Source organism: Necator americanus, chromosome IV (genome assembly GCF_031761385.1).
Source record: "Necator americanus strain Aroian chromosome IV, whole genome shotgun sequence".
NCBI classification, from domain to species: Eukaryota; Metazoa; Nematoda; class Chromadorea; order Rhabditida; family Ancylostomatidae; genus Necator; species Necator americanus.
In genome coordinates this window covers 10,694,441-10,709,151 of record NC_087374.1, presented here as the reverse complement: position 1 = coordinate 10,709,151, position 14,711 = coordinate 10,694,441, and the positions used below count along the sequence as shown (strand labels likewise).

Here is a 14,711-nt window from a genome sequence, read left to right as displayed (position 1 = left end):
GCACAACGCCAAAGCCCATAACCTGAAAGGCTGCCTGAAGGGAGCATGGAATCTTTGGCAACAACCATTCGTTTCGTCACGCTGAACTGCCGAACACTATCGAGTGAACTCCAACAAGCCGCTCTATCCAGACTTCTGCGATATCTCTGTGTGCCTTTTGCTGCACTGCAGGAAACACGCATGAGAGATCGGCCCGTCATCAGCATCGAAAATTACACCATATACTGCGGCGATGCTGGTGAGAACAAAGTAGGTGGCTCCGCCATAGCTGTGAGGAACGATTACAAGAACCTGGTGGAGGAATTTGGCTCAACGTCGTCTAGTTGCGCCTTTTTACGACTGCGGGATCGCGGAGGACGTAAACTCTGCATCGTAAATGCTCACGCACCTACGGAAACCGCTGAGGACAACAGTAAGGACGCCTTCTATGACGAACTCAATGCGTTGATGTCTAAAATACCAAGCCAGCAGGTGGTCATTGTCGGAATCGACGCAAATGCGAAAATGGGACTCGAACAGCAATCCAATGTACTAGGAAAATGGTACTATGCAGAGGAGCGCACGTCGGACAACGGTGACCGTCTGGTCGACTTGTGCGAACAGACGGGCGTCATCATCGCTTCCACGTTTAGGAGGAATCATCGACGCCATCAGCTCACGTGGCAGGGGTCAACCCTTTTAACGTCTGAAGAGCAGCGCAAGCGGAAGGTGAGAACTCTTAAGCTTCAGCTCGACTACGTTCTGGCGAGGAGCATTGCTCAGTCAGATCCGAAAATCTAGAGCTGTTTGGGACGTCGCGATCGACTTCGACTTCTGACCACCGTCCAGTTCTTCTCAGCTTCAAGATACGGTTCCACAAGAGAAACCGAGGAGTTCCTCTTCAACCGAAAATCGACATGGCAGGTCTGAAAGACGATGAATGCAGAAGAAAATTCCGCCAACGTGTGCCTATTCATGTTGGAGTACGGACTAGGAAGAAGCTTAGCAATGCGGATTCCTTCACAAAGTGCATCCAGGACGCTGCAAGGGAAACGCTCTCGGTTCTATTGCCGCGGAAGAAGTTTGCCTCTGCATCTGTGGGAACAAAATCCACATACAATTCTGTATGTGCCGCGCGCAGCGCTGGTGACTTAAACCAGGAAAAGCGTCTTAGAAGGAAGCTGCGCCGTCAACTGCAACAAGACCGCGATAATGAATGGACGTCAAGAGCGATGGAGTTTGAGAAGGCGTGGGAGGACAGGAACCCGCAGAAAGCCTATGCTCTACTAAAACAGTATAGCGGCAAAATGAAAAGATGTTCCCCTGTGCTGAACACTGCCAATGGAGTAGCTATCGGTGAAGCAACCCTTCCAATTTGGAAAGAACACTTCAAGACCTTGCTGAACCGGCTAGCACCGTCACCTCCTGAACTCGAACACGTTCATAGACCGACATACGCGGTTAACGAGGAGCCACCGACCGTGTCGGAGGTCCTGGTCTGTATTCAAAAAATGAAGAATGGAAAATCTGGCGGAGACGACGGGATTAGCGCAGAAATGCTAAAATATCTTCCTCCGTCTGGGATTCGTGAGATGACAAATATCATCCGTTCAAATAGACGAAAGGATACCTGATTCGTGGAGACACGCTATCATAATTCCCCTCCACAAGAAGTTATCCGTCACTAGGAATTATCGACTAATCTCTTTTCTGCGTGTTATGTACAAGGTATTGGAGCGCATTATCCTGGACCAACTCATTAAACATCGCAAAGAAACAACGCGCGACGAGCAAGCTGGCTTTCGTCCTGGCCGATCTACGATTGACCAGGTGCTCATCGTCAGGAGAGTGATCGAAATCAGGCAGCGGTATTCGAAACCAATGCAACTAGCGTTTCTGGACTTTGAAGCCGCGTTCGACTCTCCTCACCGAGGCCGTCTTCTCAACGCGCTGAGCGCCGATGGAGTACCAGGAAAGTTCGCTTGCTTGATGACATGAATCAGCGAACAACTGCTGCAGTTCGAACACCAGCCGGATGTACAACACCGTTTGAAGTGGTAACTAGAGTAAGAAAAGGAGCAGTACCAGGACCTTTCCTATTCAATTTCGCAATTGACGACATTATGTGAAGAACAGTCGACCAGTGTCCTGCCGACATTGTCTTAGCACCATCAGGGTGCCCCTTGACTGACCTCGAGTACGCCGACGATGTTGTTACATTCGCGGAAAGCAGTACGAATCTTCAACATGTTGTCAACCTTGTATCGAAGCTTGCTGCAGCCTATAGACTACGCCTACGTCCTGATAAATGCGAGCAGATGTGGATCTCTTTGAGACCACGAACGGGAATCAGGGTGGACGGGCAGCCGATAGAACTCGTCGATGAGTTCTGTTACCTAGGCTGTACGCTGAAGAACAATGGCAGCTACGAGAGAGATGTTCAGCAAAGATGCGCTAAGACCACTTCTGCATTTAACTCCTTAACGAAATGCCTGTGGTCGAGCCCCATCACCAACGAAGTCAAGCTGCGAGTTTACCTATACGCAATTCGCCCCATCATGATGTACGGATCGGAGACTTTCGCAGCACCATCAACGGTTATGGTGAGGCTTGACTGCACGGAACGAAAGCTGCTTAGACTACTTGGCTACTTTTGGCCTAGGGTATGTCACAATGAAGATCTTTAAGCAGAAATTGATGTGGTATACCGGCGGATGACACGTGGAAGATATCAACATCTTGCACCGTCTTCAAAAGCGGCTAAAGTAAATCGTCTTCGCTTCTTTGATCATATATTAAGGAGACCGGCAGATCGCCTTGTTCAACGAGTTCTGAGGAGTTCGTCGGGTTCGAGCTGGAAGAAGCCACCTGGCCGAAAACGGAAGTTCTGGACTGAGGCGGTGAAAGAGGACCTGAGGACACTCGGCGTGGATAGGCAGTTCAGGCGAGACGTAAGGTTTCGCAGAATATGGAATAGCGACGAATGGATTGATTCTGTGCAAGCTCTCGCAGAAGATCGAGAAGGTTGGGCAGAGCTGTGTTCAAGGACGGCACACCTCGGCGAAGATGTGGGTAATCGCGTCAGGCGATGACATCAACCCGCCGATTAAGTAAGTAAGTAAGTAGCACATGTAAAAGCTACATCCTGCACGTTTCTGCTGGCTTTGGAGAAGAAGCGACCCAAAGTAAATCAAATCGGTAATCGTGCGTGATAATTATCTCTGTCGTACCAACAACTAGGCAACAAAAAGAAGGAAGAAAAAGAAGAAGAAGAGGCTGGGAAGGGGGAGGGAGATGGGGTCGTATTCGAAAATTCATGTCTCATCACCAAACCTCATCCTGGCTACACTCCACCGTTCCGCTTTGAGCGTAGTCACCTAAGCAGCTAAAACGAGATTGATTTCGTTTTGGTCCGACTGTAGTGGCGTACCACCATAACGCTTGATTTCTGCTTCGATTTAATGCTTCCGATTCTTAAGTCATTGTTTTCTGTGAACGAAACTTCTGTTCGGAGAAAAGATTGTACTGTTGAAGCAGCTCCTGTGCTGCGTAATTGAATGGGTAACATATTATACTATCGGTCTATCTCTTAGAAATAGCGGCTAAACTAACACTTAGACTAGTTTCGCATATTCCGCTTAGCTTTGTATCCAAATCAGGGACGGGCTCAGGAAAACGGTAGAGGTACCTAAAATTAGGGTTTCTATCTGTAAAACATTCATGATGGTAACCACATCAGCTTACCCAGCGTCACCTCCTGCCACCGGGACCAATTGTTTGTAGATGCGAAAATAAACACCCAATACTCCAATTTTGTGGAGCATGCTTTTTTTGTCGTTCACATTCAGTTGCTCAAATTCGCTGAAACGTCAATACATTAACATTGTAAACGTCAAAGAAACGGTAAGGATTTTGCAAAAATGCTGTCTGGCAAACAAACCTCTCTAGTCGGTCAACAACGACATCATCAAATGTGGATTGCCTTTCTTGTGAGTCGTCTAGTTGAGAGAAACATACGGATATTAGCAAGAAAACAGTGAGCCCCCAAACCAAACAAACGACCATTTAGCCAGTATTCCAGTAATGAAAGTGTTGAAAATGATGTCTCATTTCAGCGTTTGATAGCCATCAAATCTTCATGTTGAGACAAGATGAGAGGAAATTTCATCACTGAGAGAAAACTATTGTGATATGTTTCTCACTCAGCATCTTTATCGCCAGTTCGTAACTTATAATTGAAAATACCTCCTGGATGTACCACTGTGGTTCATCGAGTCACGCTAAGTTTATTTTGATTTCGGTTCACTTTCAAATGCTCTGCTGTTACAGTCATGCATATGGCTTGACTCACGTCAAAAATCTCTTCTCGCCATGGCTTCCGTCCTGCACGTCGGGCAGTTCATGAACGACTCCAATCGTGGGACGAGACTCGCCTCGTCATGAGCTCAGTATCCTATAAGTGCGGATCTGCAAGACCCTGTGACTGTGGTAAAAAAAAAACCACAACCTCAGTAGGTTATTGATTCACAAACATGCCTATAATAAGTTTGGTCCCATGTCGTGCCATCCTAGCACCTGGTCTGCGAAACAGTGAGACCGTTGTGAGCTAACGTCGAAAATGCAAATACGAATAAAAAATGTGCAGAAACTCATTTACGAGTAGGAACGAAAGCATCACCGTGACTACGAGTTCGTGATTTGTCCCGACCTGTTAGAACTTTGACTCACGAGGTCAGTTTTGTTGGCATTTCTATTACTTACAACTGTAACACCCGATGATCCCCAAGCATTACGATTTAACAGGTGTGAAGACCGTGACGACGGCTTTAATTAAGTGAATCTGAAAAAATCATGGACTTTTTCTTGGTCTGAGGGCAACGAAGCTGACATCCTATGTGAAGTAAAAATCTATAATAATTTTAATATGGTACTCAAAAGGCTGCCGTTGGATTACACTCTATACTGCCTACATTGATGGAAAGTCATGTCTTGAAGACTGTATAAGATGACTTCTGTTCGTATAATGTCTATATCCTACTGGGCGGGTGTAGCGCAGTCGGTAGAAGGTTCCGATAGGCCAGTTACACAAACCTCAAACGATTCTGAATTGAAGTGAACATTGGGGCGCATCCCAAGTGGATTGATTAACGCCAGAAACTTTATCCTTATCTTTTACTTACACAAAAGAAAGATTTATCAAGAATGGAGAGGAGACAACAAATAGAAGATGATAACGCACGACTATAAAAGCTTGCCTGGGGAGAGGATCACTTATTTCTGAGTTCTTCTGAAACCGTGGTGCTATGAATTACGTTCTGAACAGTGAGCAGTTGGACAGCATCATTTCACGGTTGAATAGTCAGTTTATATCTGATTTTATTACATTAAAACATATGTGAACGTTTAAGCAGGTTAAAAGGACATGTTCGTGTTAATGGTAGTGGTTTATTGGTTGTCTTGTAAGACAAAAAGTTTTGCATGTCACAGGACATCTACGAAACATTTCCTTTGGAATGTAGGAATAGTTTGTCTTTCTTTCTATCCGAATTAGCAATAAGGAATACGAAATTGTCCTCGACATTAGCCACAACGAAGGACTTTGATGAATTCTTCCAGCTAATTTTTAAGAACTTGGCTATTTCTCTCCTGGTTAACAGATAATTTATGTTCAATCGGGAGACATTCTTGTCGGATGATCATAATCGTCGGTTGTTGCAAATTCAGCAGGATTTCGTAAAACATACACGGATCAAAGACCTCCTAAATTGTTATTTTGCCTTAGAATTGCTCTACAGTAATCCCTAAGGAAGCATGCAAGAAAGAAAAACAACATAAAAAAGCAAAGTGGAAGAGAAGCTCGGATAACTTCTAGTTTATGAAAGCAAATCGAATCCCGTATTGAAAAGAAAAGCGACTAGCAGCGATACGAAGCACACGATAACTGCTGTAAACAAAAACAACAAGCAGCACTTCGTAGTCATGAACCGCACTATGTTTTGTGTGATTGAAAATGAACGCGTGGAGCATGATTACAGGAAGCTCCAAACATAATTCTATTGTGACGAATCGATCTATAGTAGGGTCAAAATGACATGAAGCACGGTGCAGTTGCGTGCGCGGCTTCTCTCGAGGCGGTGCGGTGGAGCGTAGCGGTTAGGAGCACACCAGAACCACTGCAGGCACCACCCATTGCTGCAGTTTGCGATGGTCCCACCCCGATTCCAACCACTGCCTCCACCGCATCATTTCGAGCGCGTACGCAAATGCACCGTGGGACATGTCGTTTCGACCCGACTGTAGATCCTTTAAGGATGGGGGGATTAGGTGGGTATGTATACAGGATGGGACACAAAGGGTGAATCGCCATTTCTCCGATAGCCGTAAAAAACGCCGGAAGATACGGCTTCATTGTTTGGCCACATTGACAAGAGGTTCGATGGGCAGCGTGGGCCCGCATCTTCCGGGCCGTTTCGGCCAGGAAAATGGCGGATCACCCCCTCGGCCCCCGTACAACCACCAAAAGCCCCCGTATCCCTTCAGAAAGTCTGCGACACCATCGTACATCAAGTTTAGATCCACTTGTTGCACCTTAGGAGAAAGGACTTTATCGCTGTTTTTCAAAAAACCTAAAGTTAGTAAAGTAAGCATGCAAACTGTATACATCCAGAATTAATGATTTCACTTAGTCTCCTAGTTCATGACCACGTAAATACGCGATCGCGTCATTATAGCCTAGTTATGTGTAGTCTGGTTCGCCTGGAGCAGTCAATTAGCGCTGAAACACCAGGTGCACCTAAACGTAGACCAGTCTCTCTTGTAGCATTGTGTAAATGTCTGGTGTTGAAGGTTTTGTACGGGATCGCACACGATCTCATTTAAGAAAAGGCTTTACTTCCAAGGAAAAATTTTCAACGAAGAGGAAAGAAAGCAGTTCAGATCACAAAGCAAAGCCACACGACCACCATTGTCTTGTACCTCTCTGCTTTTTTTTCTGTTAAACGGATTCTGAGGACGTACCGCAACAGACACAATCGTCAGTGAAATGAAACTGCTCATGCAACATCTTCACGCATGTAGGAAAGTCGAGAGTTTCAAAGTTATCAAGAAGCGACTGTCTTCGGAAAGTTTACGTTAGTGTGGAGCAGCCGCAGGCTGCTTCACACTAACGTAAACTTTGTAGCAATTCTTTGTAGTGTATGGAAAATGGGAACCTTGCCCCATATAACTGCTCAGGTTATGTAACTCGTACTTGCCCAAAACGTGCCCTGAAATGCCTGATTGCGTTTGTTTCAAGCAAGGCCACCACGAGCAGGTCTCAGTCAGACTTGTATACGCGGACCATCCCAATACAGTAAATATTCATGCTATTGAGAACATAGAACATCCTACAAGCAAGTAAACTGTTTGATTGTGAACAGTTTTTGAAAAGCTTTATTGATGCTTCGTAAACTGATGCAATCGTTTGACTCACTCTCTAAGAAATTCACGAAAACTTCGTACTTATAGGAACCCAACATTTGAAATTAATGATTTTGTTCCATACCTAATTTTCCACAAATTGCAGGTCTTTATAATAGGTTGGACCTCTCCATAGTGCATGTGATATCTTTTCCAGAAATAGTATGTATTATAAGCAATGTGAGTTCAAGAAACCTTCAAACCTCCTTCTTAACCATAGGTCGGCACTTCATCTCTATGTCCACGAACTTAAGGTTGCTGCGCTGTTTATGGAGGAATGCAATCTTTGTGAATGTGAAGCTCCAATAAAAGTTGTAGGTGATATCCACGCTCAGTTCCAGGTGGATGTTTTTATTACTGCTTTACCTAGATCATATATATGTCCATAAAATATGAATGAACATTATCAGCATGAATCAGAGGGAACTCATAGCATCATCCACAACATATACTTAGCTTTGCAAGCAGGAACAAGTGCCCTGCGATGCAGTGGTTAACGCGGGCAAATCGTTCCGTTGTCCGTACCTCATGCGCTGCCTATCTCGATACACCGTCTGCGCTTGCGTAAGACTGGCTAATGAGCTAACAACTTACAAATACGGTGACTATCCTTTCAGTTTTTGCAGATGATCAACAAAAGGGTGAAGCTGTACGTTAATTTCACGGAATAATAAGCTTTATTGGGACTTGAAATCTGAAATCTTAGCTTTTTGTTTTATTCGCTGTTTGAGGTCCTATTCTGGGTAAAATTAATTTCCAAGGACGTGCATCATTCACGGATCATGCGTACGTTTTCTGTCCACAGCGATCATAACCATCATCCACTTCGTCGTCTTTTTAAATAATTATTAGGCCTCATTTTTGTTGCATGGGGCGGGCGTAGTACAGCCGATTAGATGTCTGTTGTGGTCACATGGTCGAGGGATCGAAATCGCGCCAGTGCAAACCAAGCCTTTCATCCCTCCGGGATCAATAGATTCTTACCAAACTTGTCTGGGAGGACGGCCAACATGCGTTCCAAAACCTCAGCGATTACGAATTGCAGTAAAACGCGTTGACGCTTCCCAAGTGGATTGTTACGCCAGTGACTGTATCTTTACTTTTTTTAATTTTTGTTGCTTGGTATGCAGTAGTATCCAGTAGTGGTATCTAGTTTTAGGAAAAAACAGCATTGGCATCTTTTTCCCTCATTCGCCTCCGGCTATCTTCATGAGCAAACAAGTTTCTCATTATGGACATCATCTTTTATTGTTTTATTTCCTTGCTAGTTAGTTTCAGTAGCTGATCCGAACAGAAACATCATGCATGCCTTTGACGTTAGCGCGACAACGCCGCATTTGGATATAAATTGTAGGAAACGGTTAGGTGGAAAAACGGAAGGGCAGCAGCAAATCTTCCTATTAAAAGTTGAGTTCAGTTGAAATGAACAGAATTTATTATCAAAATTTATTGAACAGAACGGTGCAAGCGGTTGCGACGGTTACAGTTCCACAGCAGCTGACACCGACCTTCAACTGCTTGCAAATTAGTGACCGTACTGTTCTAGCAGGTGGTTGAGTTTCCACTACTGATAGGGGGTGCGGGGTTAGTAGGAAATCCCATTTGCCTGATATCTGCTGTATTTCCGTTGGGAAGAACAATGAAGAACAGCAGGGAATGGGTGTAGCGCAGTCGGTAAGAGGTTTCGCATACGTGGCTACAATCGATCGGTGGTTCGAATCCGCCCCAGTGCAAATCAAGGCTTTTATCCCTCTGGGGTCGATAAATTGGTGCCAGACTTGTCTGGGAAGACGAAAACACTCACTTGGCACATCGGCTAGCCCTCGCAAGTCATTGTAAGGCTGCACGCGCGTACATAAACCTCAATTTAAGGCTGGGTTGAAGCCGAACGCGTAGGCGAATCCCCATAGAGATTGATCAATGCAGTTCACTTTATCCTTTTTATCCTTTAATCAACATCAATGCGTGTAGGGATGTAAGAAAACACATTTCTGCTGCTTTTTGGTACATATAAACAAGATCGTTTCTTGTTTCGATCACCCCAACTACAATAAGAAAAGATACGATGCGTAACATTGGATTCTCCAAGTCCTCTCTCCTTGAAACCTCAGCATTTGATAGTGTATTTATGTTTTCTTGTTGTGCCCAAACTCGTCTTTTTCAAAGGCCTGAAAATGGTTTGAGGTCTTTGATACCATGCATATCCCATCAAACTCCTCCTCTCTTCTCGCAGCATATGGTCAAAACAGCAACAGCAATGTGCACAGGGGATAGAGAACGGGAGGAATCACTAAAACTAGCCACAAGCATAGCTAGTTCAAACGGGTACTCGAGATTGAAATCTAACACCCAATCTCGACCTACGAACAACATAGTGAGGATCCCACGTGAAGGTAGAATTGCTTTGTGCATCCCCTTCGTCTCTGACTCAACTGCTGCTATACACCGGACTCTTTTGCGAGCACAGCTGCAAGATGATGTTGTGTCGGTGAACATCCCGAAAGACAGCATCAAGCGACAGTTAGTTCGCTATAGATTCTACGATAGGCAATGCGTGTCAGAATGTTGCGTGGTTTGCCCATTTGGTAAGACCGGTGATTGCACGAACATCGGAGTTATTTGCCAAATAGAATGCCTAACGTGCAACGCCATTTATTTTGGAGAAACTGGAAGGATGCTGAACGCGCGTATCAAGGAACATTTGGCTGGTAAAAGGCGAGGGAGTTCGATGACACCGTTGGGGCGCCACAAAAATGATAAGCATGGTGGAAATGAGTTTGAAATAAAATGTACGATATTAGCGCACGAGAAAGAAATATCTGCTAGGAAGGCATTGGAAGCATTCTGGATTTCCGTCAGGAATCCGTCCATGAATAACAAAAATGAGTGCTTATCAATTACCAATGACTTCTTGCTGCTCGTAACACTCTGTGTGCTATAAGATTGCCCCATATACAGTTCTTTAACGTTATCCAGACACCAGTACTTAAGGATACTGCACAGTGCGTAGATCTCGTTCGCCTTGGTGACATTCTTTAAGAACGCGGTGGTTTACCAACCCCGCTAGTCAGTGAAACTGGTCAGTAGTTTTCCTTTTAAGGTCTTGCGTGGTGTACTTGGAACAATATCGAGGGTTGGCGAGGAGAGAGAGGAGTGAGTTTGATGGGATATGCAGGTATCAAAGACCTCGAACCATTTTCAGGCCTTTGAAAAAGACAAGTTTGTCGAAACGTCAGGCTAATAAAAAAGTTTCACCTAACCTCGTTGGCATAACAAGAAAACATAAATTGGACAGATTCGCAATTAGACACGAAGAGATTTCTTTTGTCTCATGAATTTCTTCTCTCTACCACTTTTTTCTTTTTTTATATGTTTAAAACTTAGCTATGAGTTTCAAAACTCACTACTTTCGCAAGTTCAATTTCAACTGACGCTTACGTGCCTACTGTGTGTAACAGCTGAGGAAAGTGTTCTCCACCAATGCGGTGTTTTTTCCACAACTTTGACTTTTTACTTCAATTCTTTAAAAGAATACGAGATGAAGTTAACCATAGTCATACAAATCCAAGGAAAAAAAAAAGATCAGAAGACATCTGCATACCAATTGGGATAGCCTAAGTTTCTATTGCATATTTTCAATATCAAACAAATATCTCAGCAATCTTTAAGGACATGAATCGATTATTCGATCTTATCGGTCGAGTTCCTGAAGAAAAATTTATGTTTCTTGGAGATTATGTGGACCGAGGACCCCAAGGTCTTGAGGTTGGTTTCTTTTCTATCTTGTCCACACCAATGTATTCTGATCAATTGCTGCGATAATTATATATATTCAAGAGTAAATTTTAATTAAATATATATATATATATATATATATACTCAGGTTGTGATACTATTGTTCGCTCTAAAATTGCGGTTCCGTGACCGAATTTATTTATTACGAGGAAATCATGAAACGCCATCCGTGAACAAGATTTATGGTTTCTATAATGAATGTGTAATGAAATATGGTGCTGGAATATGGTGGGATTTTCAAGCGTGCTTCAATCGAATTCCACTAGCAGGACTTATATCGAAAAGGGTACGATTTGTTGTTGCAAGTGCACGTCTCATCAAATTTTTCCCAACTTTAAAATAGAGGACCTTTTAACGTTATAATAAACAAATTTTTTTCGCTACGCTGAAGACAATCTGAGGGTTCGCGCAAAGCTGTCCTACCTTACTGACGCAATGTTAAGGACATCACCCCACGAATCTGGGATGGTACGGGTTTCAGGCGGATAATGCCTGCAGGGGTCGTAGATTTGGGGAAGATGGTGACTCCGTTCATCTCTCCCTGTATCGGTGTAAACGGACGACCCAGGAACGCTGTTTCTTACGATGGCTTATTGTTCGTCTCTACCATCAAAATAATCAGTGTGAACTTTATTCTTTAAAAAAAATGACCTGAACCCGAGTTCAGTAGAAAACAGTTAAAATGATCAGGAAATAAGCTTGATTTGGTGATTGCGTAAACTTATCGAGATCGGCAGACAAACCGATGCAACTAGAGTGAAATGATTTTCTCACCGTTAAAGAAAGAGTTCGAGAACATTTTCAAGGCTGAGATTTCTCCAACAGCTACCAGAGGCCACAAAGAAAGGTCGGGTCAAAACGACATGAAGCACGGCATAGTTACGTAAGCGGGTGCGCTGGAAGCGGCGCGGCGGAAATGGCGGTAGGGATCGACATGGGATCATCGCGAATTGCAGCGATGGGTGGTGCTAATAAAGGTCCTCACTCGATCGTAGTCACTACGCTCCACCGCACCGTGTACTGTGCAGCTGCTCACGTAATTACACCATGCATCATGTCGTTTTGAGCCTACTGTAGTTTACAGCCATTAGCGATTAAAACAGTAACAGTCCCAGTAACCACCACGTCCGTCAATACGTTCGTGGAAACATGTCCGACAAAATCCCAAGTCCTAGAAATTCCTAGAAAAAAAGAGTTTTTTGCCTCAGTAGGTTGAGAATATAGTGCAACAACATCGTTTTACCTTCTGCACGTCTATATGTGTCTCAAAATTCATTCTGGACATTTCTACTGCATAAAATTATGTGACAGTCCGGTGACGTTGCTAAAAAGATAAATAGTACGGAAATTGATCCACCTGATTGTGCGAAGCGGAGCTCTCAAAGATCGCTGTATTACGTACGGTTACGATTTGATCAGTTGTTATCTTACCTACCGAAGTGTTGTCCAGGTTCTATGCATGCACGGTGGTCTTTCACCTGAGCTCAATCATCTCGACGTCATTCGCAACATCCCACGTCCATGTGAACCACTTGATCGTGGTCTACTTATCGATCTCACTTGGTCTGACCCTACTAACAGAGGAGAAGGATGGTTCCATTCTATTAGAGGTTTACTGGTTTACGCTTGAACGCTGGACGTTTCATCTACTGAAAAATCCACTAATTACAGGAATTAGCTATATGTTCGGTAAAGGAGTAGTACAACAAGCCTGTCAAATGCTGGGTATCGATTTGATTATTAGGGCACATCAGGTAAGATACTTGCGCTGCTCACCATGAAGTCCTCTCATGAGCTTTACTCTTAGGTCACATTTAAGTGTTCGAATTAAGCGAAACCTGTATTTAGGTTGTCCAAGATGGGTACGAAATGATGGCAGGCAGGAAGTTAATTACGGTATTTTCGGCGCCAAATTACTGCGGACAATTTACGAACGCTGCCGCTATTGTGTGTTTGGACGAAGATTTACAGGTATATGTCGAAGGATTTCAACCGGACAAGCGGGACACGTTTGCGTCAACGCACGCTTCTCCTCCTGCTGCGCGCTCCAATCGAAAACGCAACGTTTTTGCACTGCTAGACCCGTTCAATGCCGCTAATGTTTCTGAAAATATTTGCGATGTGAAATACTTAAGAGAATTGGAACGCAATGTTCCCATGGACTTCGCCTTCATCGATTACAGCCAAGTCGAGGCGTCCCAAAGCTCGGTGCAGTTGCGTTGGGGGTTGAGCTCAAAGCGGCGCGGTGAAGCGTAGCTGTTGCGATCGAGTGGGGACCTTGGCTAGCAACCCTGATCGCCGCAGTTCGAGTGAAGCCAGCTATGATCCCACCTTGATAACAATCGCTCGGTCCGAATACACGGGTTTAGGCAACTGCACCAAGCATCAGGTTGTCTTGACCCAACCATACCGGCTGTTCAGGTCTCATTTCAACAACTAAAGATGCAAATACCAGCAAATTTGGCTCCCAAAGCTAAGACGGCCCCAGCAATAGCATCTGACACAAATCCTGCAAGTGCAAAAGAAGACAAAGATTTTATAAAGCCATTCACGGTAAATTCTTTTCTTTTACGTTCAACAACCTAAAAGTTGAAGAAAATTTCGTTTCGTTAAGGGTTTCAAAGGAAAATCAGGAGGAACCTCACAACCGGGATCCGAAAATAAACCTCCTAGTGCACCAGATTCAGCCGCGCCACCATCAGCTTCTGCTCCACCCACAGCACCTACCACTAACACTGCTGCTGGATCCGAAATTCCACCAGATTCAATGGTTGCTCAACCTAACACCGCTACGAATGCAGCAGGGCAAAAAGACCCAGAGAAAAAATCCGCAGAAAAGACAGCTGGCAGTTAAAATTTCCCTTCATCATATTCAACTACGACGTTGGTATTGCGAGAAATAAATGTGGTGAAAATTACTAGTTGCAACTACATTCATGTGAATGTTTTCGCAAAATCTCCTCACTTTGACTCAATGGTCCACAGTCCCATCATAATGAACCGATTTTGTGTGCGTAAGCGCTCGAATAGGCGCCTCCACCTTTAGCTTTGCACTACGATTGGAGCTAGCGAAGGTCCTACAGTGAATGTAATCAAATGCACAGTTACACCACATGTCCGGTTATGTTGAGATCCGTGTAGCTTTCCTTCCATGTACATCCCGACAGCACAATGAATATGGTTTTTGCTCACTTTTCAAGTCCAAACGTCTTTACTCCACCAAATTATTAGCAATGAAAACAAAGTGTGAGCATTCTGATTGAAAAAGCCGTTTGGAAGTCACAAACATTAACAAGTGTACGAATCCACCGGATTAGTTTAAAGGCATCACAGCACGAATCTGAGGTGGTGCAGATTTCAGGCGGAGTATTCGTATACGGGATGGGAGACTATAGAGAGGGGGTGATTCCGTCCGTTTCTTCCTAATTGCTGTAAAAAACGGCCCGGAAGATGCGGCGCCGCACTACGCTGGCGCGCTC

General features: G+C 44.3%; 7 protein-coding genes across 7 annotated transcripts; 6 read left to right on the top strand and 1 right to left on the bottom strand.

Annotated features, from left to right (window-relative positions):
- Positions 1-45: 45 nt before the first annotated feature.
- RB195_000885 (uncharacterized protein) lies at positions 46-780 on the top strand (the record flags this gene model as incomplete). The annotated part of the gene is made up of 1 exon (XM_064197429.1): positions 46-780. One exon carries the CDS (start codon positions 46-48, stop codon positions 778-780), a length of 735 nt encoding a protein of 244 aa, XP_064053310.1.
- Positions 781-896: 116 nt separating this feature from the next.
- Positions 897-1,613, top strand: RB195_000884 (uncharacterized protein; the record flags this gene model as incomplete). The annotated part of the gene is made up of 1 exon (XM_064197428.1): positions 897-1,613. The coding sequence occupies one exon, from the start codon at positions 897-899 to the stop codon at positions 1,611-1,613; it is 717 nt and encodes a 238-aa protein (XP_064053309.1).
- Positions 1,614-1,698: 85 nt separating this feature from the next.
- RB195_000883 (uncharacterized protein) lies at positions 1,699-2,666 on the top strand (the record flags this gene model as incomplete). The annotated part of the gene is made up of 2 exons (XM_064197427.1): positions 1,699-1,955; positions 2,111-2,666. 2 exons carry the CDS (start codon positions 1,699-1,701, stop codon positions 2,664-2,666), a joined length of 813 nt encoding a protein of 270 aa, XP_064053308.1.
- A 27-nt stretch (positions 2,667-2,693) lies between these two features.
- RB195_000882 (uncharacterized protein) lies at positions 2,694-3,071 on the top strand (the record flags this gene model as incomplete). Its single annotated transcript, XM_064197426.1, has 1 exon — positions 2,694-3,071. One exon carries the CDS (start codon positions 2,694-2,696, stop codon positions 3,069-3,071), a length of 378 nt encoding a protein of 125 aa, XP_064053307.1.
- Positions 3,072-3,561: 490 nt separating this feature from the next.
- Positions 3,562-4,044, bottom strand: RB195_000881 (uncharacterized protein; the record flags this gene model as incomplete). Its single annotated transcript, XM_013440103.2, has 3 exons — positions 3,562-3,667; positions 3,724-3,840; positions 3,920-4,044. 3 exons carry the CDS (start codon positions 4,042-4,044, stop codon positions 3,562-3,564), a joined length of 348 nt encoding a protein of 115 aa, XP_013295557.2.
- A 1,238-nt stretch (positions 4,045-5,282) lies between these two features.
- RB195_000879 (uncharacterized protein) lies at positions 5,283-14,086 on the top strand (the record flags this gene model as incomplete). Its single annotated transcript, XM_064197424.1, has 10 exons — positions 5,283-5,337; positions 7,544-7,617; positions 7,692-7,778; positions 11,107-11,202; positions 11,321-11,518; positions 12,683-12,842; positions 12,904-12,986; positions 13,081-13,203; positions 13,654-13,785; positions 13,847-14,086. 10 exons carry the CDS (start codon positions 5,283-5,285, stop codon positions 14,084-14,086), a joined length of 1,248 nt encoding a protein of 415 aa, XP_064053305.1.
- On the top strand, positions 9,674-10,378 carry RB195_000880 (uncharacterized protein; the record flags this gene model as incomplete). Its single annotated transcript, XM_064197425.1, has 1 exon — positions 9,674-10,378. One exon carries the CDS (start codon positions 9,674-9,676, stop codon positions 10,376-10,378), a length of 705 nt encoding a protein of 234 aa, XP_064053306.1.
- Positions 14,087-14,711: the final 625 nt, after the last annotated feature.